Consider the following 7752-nt stretch of genomic DNA (forward strand, 5'->3'; position numbering starts at 1 on the left):
TCTCTCTCTCTCTCTCTCTCTCTCTCTCTCTCTCTCTCTCTCTCTCATGTACTCTTGCCCTCACCTTACCTTCATCCTTCTCGCATTCGTTACACTTATCATGTCTGCCTGTCGTCTCTTTGAATCATTATATAACATACGAGGTTGACAGCAGTAATCACCTATTATTACTAAGGAAATTACCTGATATTATTTCCTTCACCGAGTTAACATGTCTCATCCGCTGTCTGTCTGTACTAAGTATGAGCTCCCTAACAACTCTTCCTAAGCAAATTGCTTGGTTTATTACGCCTTACTGTCCTAATCTGTTTTATATATATATATATATATATATATATATATATATATATATATATATATATATATATATATAAAACATCGCCATACTTTTCATATTTAACGTACACAAGGCTATTAACACGATATATTCAAACATTAATCGCTAAGGAAGAGGTGCTAGGGAGTCTCCTTACCCGAATAGAATGTGGGCCTTACTCAATGAAAAATATGGGACCAATTCTGAACAAGGTAATCCAATTGTACACATTCCACTCTGGCAAGGCACTGTTCTCGTTATGTGCTACTAGACGGGTTTCTGCTCCGATGCTCCTACAGTCCACTGAAAATGACTCATGGTACACTGCTCTTCTGACTCATAGTACACTGCTCCTCTGACTCATGGTGCACTGCTCTTCTGACTCATGGTACACTACTCTTCTGACTCATGGTACACTGCTCTTCTGACTCATAGTACACTGCTCTTCTGACTCATGGTACACTGTTCTACTGACTCATTGTAAACTTCTTCTGACTCATGGTACACTGCTCTTCTATGGGCAGACACACAGCTGAGCAGCCATGGTAACTTAGCAATAACGACACTACAGCTCACCACTCAAGGTTGACACTGCTGAGAGTTTGGGTTTATACCTACCGATGCAACTGTCAAACAATTTAGTCAACACGAATAAAAGGATAAAAATCACTGTGGCTAATTTTTGGTTCGCCCGCTTATATATTTTTACATATTTCATTCCCACTTTTTTTTCACATATCCATCTTACCCCTCTTTTTGGTGTCATCATCCTCTAACGTGATGTAGTGCTCCCTGCTTCTTATTTCACTGATATAATTCCTATTCTTTCTCTACCCTCGTCTCTTTCTATCTCCTCCCATCCTTCCTGTCGCTTTTCTATTACTCTTCTTTCCACATCAGGCGGCTCTGCACCGAGTGATAAGTCAGATGGTTTCCTGTAACTCTGGAAACTTTTTACAATGCCGGGTGGTGATCATTTAACCAAATAACGGGGTGATGTGGAGCCTACTATGTTGCCCCTGTTAAGTGGGTGTACAGAAGTAAATGTAGCGTCCATTCAGGAACCAAACCTCCACACTTATCCCCATGCCTCGCTGTGGTGAGGTGCTTTCTGTCCACCACAAGGGAATGTACGGGTCAGCCCTGCAAGGGGGACGGCTTGCCTGCAGTTGTTGGGTCTGCTCGATCAGCGAAACGGGAGTTGCACAACAAAAACAACCTCTCATCTCCAACCATTACCTCTCTCTCCTCTTCCCTTATATGTACTTTCATTTATATCACTCTCCCTTCTTTATCTTTCCTTCATGCATCTCCCCATCAAACCCTTCAGTCTCCTTCCCCTCCAAAGCAACTTCTCCTCCCTCCCTACCTGCCTCCAGTTCCTACCTGATCCCACAAATCAATTCTCATCCTTCTGAATCCCCCCTCTCATTCCGTGTCAGTCGGCACAACGAGAGCTGAAGTTAGACGGGCAGATAGACAGGGATGAGGGTGGAGAAGGGCGCATGGTAGGGTAGGGTAAGGATCTGACAGGGTGTGATAAGAGGCAGGGAAGGTAAGGCAGGATAAAGTATACGACTGATTGTGTCTCCAGGAGGGGAGAAGAAAACGCAGAGGAAAAATAAGTCAATCTAAGTAGAGGAATAGGGTGAACTAAGGGACACGGTGGGTGATTGAGGAGATTGCATAGTGAGGGCCAGGGTAAAAGGGGAAGGGGCAAGTGAATAACAGAAGACAGAGTGAATAATATGAGACAGCGGTAGGTGGTGGCGACCATCATCCACTCACTTGATGTAGTGCTGCCTACTTCTTCCTCAGCCTTTATCATTCTTTTTCTGTGCCTGCCTTCCTCTCTTCCTGTCTCCCATCTTTCCTGTCACTTCTTATTGCTTTTCTTTCCTTTACAGGTGGCTTTACATTGAGTGACAAGCCTAATGGTTTCCTGTAAGCCAAGAAACCATTTACAACGCTGGGTGGTAACCATATAACCAAACAATTACGTGCTCCCTACGTGTCATCAAGTGGGTTGGTGGAGGGTTAGTGCCCCTTCCTGTAAAACAAATAACTCAGAGTCAAATGGCCACCCCTAACGGGATTATGGCATCAGGCAATAGATAGATAGATAGATAGACAGAAAAATAAGAGGCTGGGTGAATACAAAGAGGAGCGGTTAATAAGAAACAGGGTGAGAAGGAGGCAGGGTGAATAATAAGAGGTGGTGTGAATGACAAGAAACAGGGTGAATAATGAGATACAGGACTGATGACAGGAGACAGGGTGAATAATAAAAGACTGGGTGAAAACAATAAGGCAGGGTGGATGACAAGAGGAAGGGTGAACAATAGGAGGCAGGGTGAATGACAAGAGGAAAGGTGAACAATAGAAGGCAGGGTGAATGACAAAAGGCAGGATAAATAATGAGGTAGGGTGAAAGATAAGAGACGGGATCAGTAAGTAAAGAGCATTAAACTAGAACAGCCAAGCTATTTATTACCGGACCTCTAACGGCTCTTGGCCTAAAAGGCACAAAAGATCCTACAAGGGAAGTTCTAGTAGTTTTTAAAACTTTGTATTAATAATGAATCTTAAAGCATTTATAGATATTTTCAAGTTAAGAATCTTTGTAAATATGACTCAAATCTCTGATACTCATCGCCTAGCATCCAGGTAGACACAGAGATGATTGCTGGAGTGGCCCAGGGGGATCCAGTCTTGCCCATTTCTCTCCTGGTTACAAGTGACTCGACTAATAAGTAAAAGGGCTTACCCCTACCGCTAACGGGGTCCGGCAATGAGTGGGGATAGAGCATGGTGAGTACGAGAGGCAGGGTGAATGAGGTAGGGTGTAAGTAAAAAGCAGAGAAATGGTGTGGGAACAGCAGACTGAGTGACAAGTAGACAGGGTGAGTGAGGGAAGACATAGCGAGTTAGGACAGCCATGGTGATTAGGGAAGACAGAATGAGTGAGGCGGTAAAGAGGGTGAGGAAAGACAGGATGAGTGAGGAGAGTTACGATGAGCAAGGAGAGGAAGCACCAGCGAGGAGAGCCAGGGTGGACGCTTTGGACTGATAAAGACGAAGTAAATATCAGATACGCGGGAGTACGAAAACAAGGTGTCTGGTAAAAAATTCTGAATAGCTTAATAATACCACCTGGAGATGAAAATAAAACTGAAGAGCGAATACCCAGCACGTGTTACACCAACGCCCAATAATTGGTCAAAGGGTCGAACGTATGACCTCATAATGTGACCTTGTCTTTTAACTAACTGTTCTCAAAATAAAAGCTGTTCATCCTCCCCTAACCCTCAGCATTTCACCCAAGTTTGGTCCAATCCGCATTAAAACTGTTTGTGTTGACCTTGACTTCTGACCTTGACCTTTGACCTATTGTTCTGAAAATCGAAGTTCCATGCATGCGTAACCCTGAACCTCTCCACTAAGCTTGGTTCCAGGCGGATGGAAGCTGTTTGAATATAATGTCCTCTCTCTCTCTCTCTCTCTCTCTCTCTCTCTCTCTCTCTCTCTTACACACACACACACACACACACACACACACACACACAAAGGACCAAAATCATCCCTGTACTCCAGCGCGTGGGTGAAATAAAATACGACCCCGAATGGAATGGACCAAAGTCTTTCTCAGATAACAAGAAGAGTGGCGGTCATAACTGAAGGAAATATCCATGTGTAGCCTTCCTATCTAAAAAAAAAGTTTTGTGTGTGTGTGTGTGTGTGTGTGTGTGTGTGTGTGTGTGTGTGTGTGTGTATATTTTGTTTTTTTAAGTGGCTCTGTTCTCCAGGCTGGTTTTGGCGCTGGGGAGATTTTTCGCGATAAAGGAGATGACGTCGAATATTTAACCCCTTCAAAGCAGGAGGTTCCCCGAAAGTCCTATGTTGCTTTTTGGAGGCACCACGGATATACTCAACACTCTAAAGCAGTGGTTCCCAAACTGGGGGTAAATTACCCCCTGGGGGTAATTTAACGGTTTTCCGGGGGTAATGGAGAGGTGACAGAAAATACGTTAAGAATCCTGAAAATCAGGCATTAGGATTAATGTTAACTTAGTCTTAGTATGTAAAGTTGTAAAGTAAACCAATTATAATTAATTAATAAAGTTAAACCGAATTACAATAAACATCAAACACTAATATACAGTACTAGGAAAGAAGAAATATGTATCTAAAAGTGTGGAAACTCAAAAGTATTTTGACAGGTATGCTTCAGGACACAAGTCACTCAGTAACCCTGATGACTCATCTACGTGTGCAGTACGCGTCACTCACTCCCTGAGGCTGCCTCTATTCAGCGTTGACAGACGTGCAGTAATTATCGCAAATACAATAATTTGGCCTCTCGTGCTTCAGGCGATAGCATGCATGCGATAATGCAATAATTTTCGTAAGTACGTGACAGGTTCGTCAATAATAAGATCATTTCAAATTATGGTAAAAATGCGATAATTTGGGTTTGAGAATCTGGCACCGCTGCCTCTATTTCACAGTCAGTTTCTCTGTGAGCATCAGCTGGGGTAGACGTAAGCTGGTATGTAGCCTATATGTTTTGCCCTGTGCAGTATAGCTACCATTACCCACTGTTACATCATTCCTATGCTGAATAAACTCTTCTGATACTATCTAGAATGCCATGAAATGATAAATAATTAATTCTCAATGTTCACACTTTTTTATGCGGTTTTCTTCCTTTTTTGCAGATCAAACAATAAAATGTCCAAAAAGCGCACCTACTCTGACGCCTTTCTTCGCCATGGCTTTGTGAATTTACCTTGTGGTGGAGAGGATCGGCCACAATGTGTGATATGTCACAAAGTGTTGACAAATGAAAGCCTCAAGCCATCAAAACTCTCAGCTCACCTCCAGAAGTGCCATCCAAATCTTCAGAATGAGGATCAGGCATATTTTCAGCGCCGGGCTGTAGCACTGAAGAACATCCAGTTTGGTTCATCTGGAATTCAAGCCCAAAAGCTTCAAGCTGCGGTCGAAGCATCCTACTTTGTTGCATATAAAGTTGCAGAACAACAGAAATGCCACACCATTGCAGAGAATCTGATTATGCCTTGTGCGTACGAGATGGTAAGCAAGGTATGTGGGGAGGATCAAGCGAAGAAACTGAGTGCCATATCTCTATCAAACAACACAATCCGCCGACGAGTCGATGACATGGCATCAGATATCCTGTCCCAAGTTATAGCAGAGATCAAGCAAAGCTCATATAGCAAATTCTCCTTGCAATTTGATGAATCGTGTGACGTAGCTAGTTGTGCTGTTCTCCTTGGGTTCGTCCGTTACGTGCACCAGGACAAGATCAAAGAAGAGTTCCTATTATGTGAGGATCTGCTGACAACCACGAAGGGAGAAGATGTCTTCAATATCATCAAGAGTTTCTTTACCAAGAATGGATTGGATTGGAACAGCGTTCAACAGGTAGGGAAAGATTTTTTATATGAAGTCTTAATTAGTATAAATACAATGAATTACATGGTATTTAGTCATATACAGTTTTATGTATGGTATAAGTAGCTGTAGTGTAGCTAATATTTTGTATATGATTCACAAATAATATAGTGCCTGTCACACTGAAGTACTAAAGTACCAAAATAAATAAAATTAATTAAAACCATATAATTATAATGCAAAAGATATGTAAGAATGACTAAATGAAACAATCTATAATTCTATAATAATTTTTCTTCTTAATCCAGGTCTCCGTCGATGGAGCACCGTTGATGATGGGTGGTCATAGTGGATTACGGGGCCTCATACAAGATGTGAATCCAGAAATTTCTGTAGATCATTGCATCATTCATCGGTACTCTCTTGGATCGAAAAGCCTGCCTGGTAATCTGAAGTTAGTGTTTGAAGATGTGTTGAAAATCGTCAACTTCATCAAGTCCAGGGATGTGAATCCGCGCATATTCAAGGAGCTGTGCAAGGAAATGGGAGAGCAGTATCAAGTTCTGCTGTACCACACCGATGTTCGCTGGTTGTCACGAGGCAAGGTTTTACGTCGAGTCATTGAGCTCCAAAAGGCTATTCAGAAATTCCTGGAACAAAAAGGATCTCCTTTTGCTACCAAGTTCACTGATAAGGTGTGGCTTGCTCGACTTTGTTACTTGGCTGACATATTTGCAGAGCTGAACAGTGGTAATCTGCAACTACAGGGCCGAAACACGACTGTCATTGATGCCCATCAAACTGTGACTGCATTTCTGGGGAAACTGAGACTCTGGATTCGGCGCTTGGAGAAAGGAGTGATAGCCCAGTTCCCCATCCTAGACCAGTTTGTTGAGGAGAATAGTCATGATATTGGATCACTTCTGCAGACCATCAACGAAGAGATGAGCGACCATTTGAAGGGGCTTGAAACAAGCATGCATCACTACTTTCCAGAGAGTGACCAAGAAACAGTCAGTCTTCAGTGGATCATTCATCCCTTCTCTGTACCTGATGAAGCCATTCATGATAATGATTTTCCTGCAAAGGAGGAGTGGATCACAATGCGAGCCAATGAAGCCTTGAAAATCGAATTCCAAAACCAAAGTGCAGATTCCTTTTGGATTTCACGACTAGCTGACTCACCAACTCTGTCCAAGAGAGCCTTGAAGTTGTTGGTATCATTCTCAACAACGTATCTTTGTGAGAAGGGGTTCTCAACTGTGCTGGGGATGAAAACAAAAAAGAGGACTCGCCTGAATGTTGCAAACGATGCCAGGCTGGCACTTTCAACCACAAAGCCAAGAATTCCTCAACTAGCTTCAAGCCTGCAACTCCATCCATCCCACTGATATTCTTGACATCTTTGGCAATAGTCATTAGAGATGCACAATGTTAAATTACAATAAACAAAAGAAAATAACACTAGTGTTTTAATTTAGCCATATATATCATTGTTGACAACAATTTGTGAAAGGGGTAACATGCTTAGTGTGGCATGTTAAATTGGGTAACAAGCTGAAAAAGTTTGGGAACCACTGCTCTAAAGCTCCAGTAACAGCTGAATAAAATCGTCTGACGCTACCTGAAATTCAGTACTATTTAAATGTAGTCCCGACCATGAAAGGGTTGAGAGATACCAGCATTAATAGTACCAAAACCTCTTCCCATGCGATTTATTTTGCTTATCACACCTTGCCGTGCTCTTCTGTGTTACTTAAATCGTCCTAATACCATCCCTGCATAAACGTTAAGAACGATACTAGCCAGCCATATCCGAAAAACAAATCGGTTAGGAAGAGGTATTAGGGAGCGTCCATACCCATTGTCAGCTGAATAAAATTGTCTGGCATTACGTGGTATAGAATAATTGAGTTGTCCCGAGCAAGAGAGTGTTGAAATTACGCTTTAGTGTTATAGGAGTTGATTGTCCCCTGTTCTCAACCCCCCTCTCCCTTTCATGACGTAAGGCTGATGAT

At 42.5% G+C, this 7752-nt stretch overlaps 1 protein-coding gene across 1 annotated transcript in view; it reads left to right on the forward strand.

Annotated features, from left to right (window-relative positions):
* Window positions 1-7125, forward strand: part of LOC145392644 (protein FAM200C-like) — a 7656-nt gene extending 531 nt beyond the window's left edge. Inside the window, exons 2-3 of the mRNA XM_080266967.1 lie at window positions 5035-5764; window positions 6043-7125. Of these exons, the coding sequence (XP_080123093.1) occupies window positions 5035-5764; window positions 6043-7125 (1813 nt within the window). The remainder of the gene's footprint in view (window positions 1-5034; window positions 5765-6042) is intronic.
* Window positions 7126-7752: the final 627 nt, after the last annotated feature.

The sequence above is a fragment of the Coenobita brevimanus genome, chromosome 23, assembly GCF_032717465.1.
Source record: "Coenobita brevimanus isolate Jiangsu-jjx chromosome 23, ASM3271746v2, whole genome shotgun sequence".
Taxonomy (NCBI): Eukaryota; Metazoa; Arthropoda; class Malacostraca; order Decapoda; family Coenobitidae; genus Coenobita; species Coenobita brevimanus.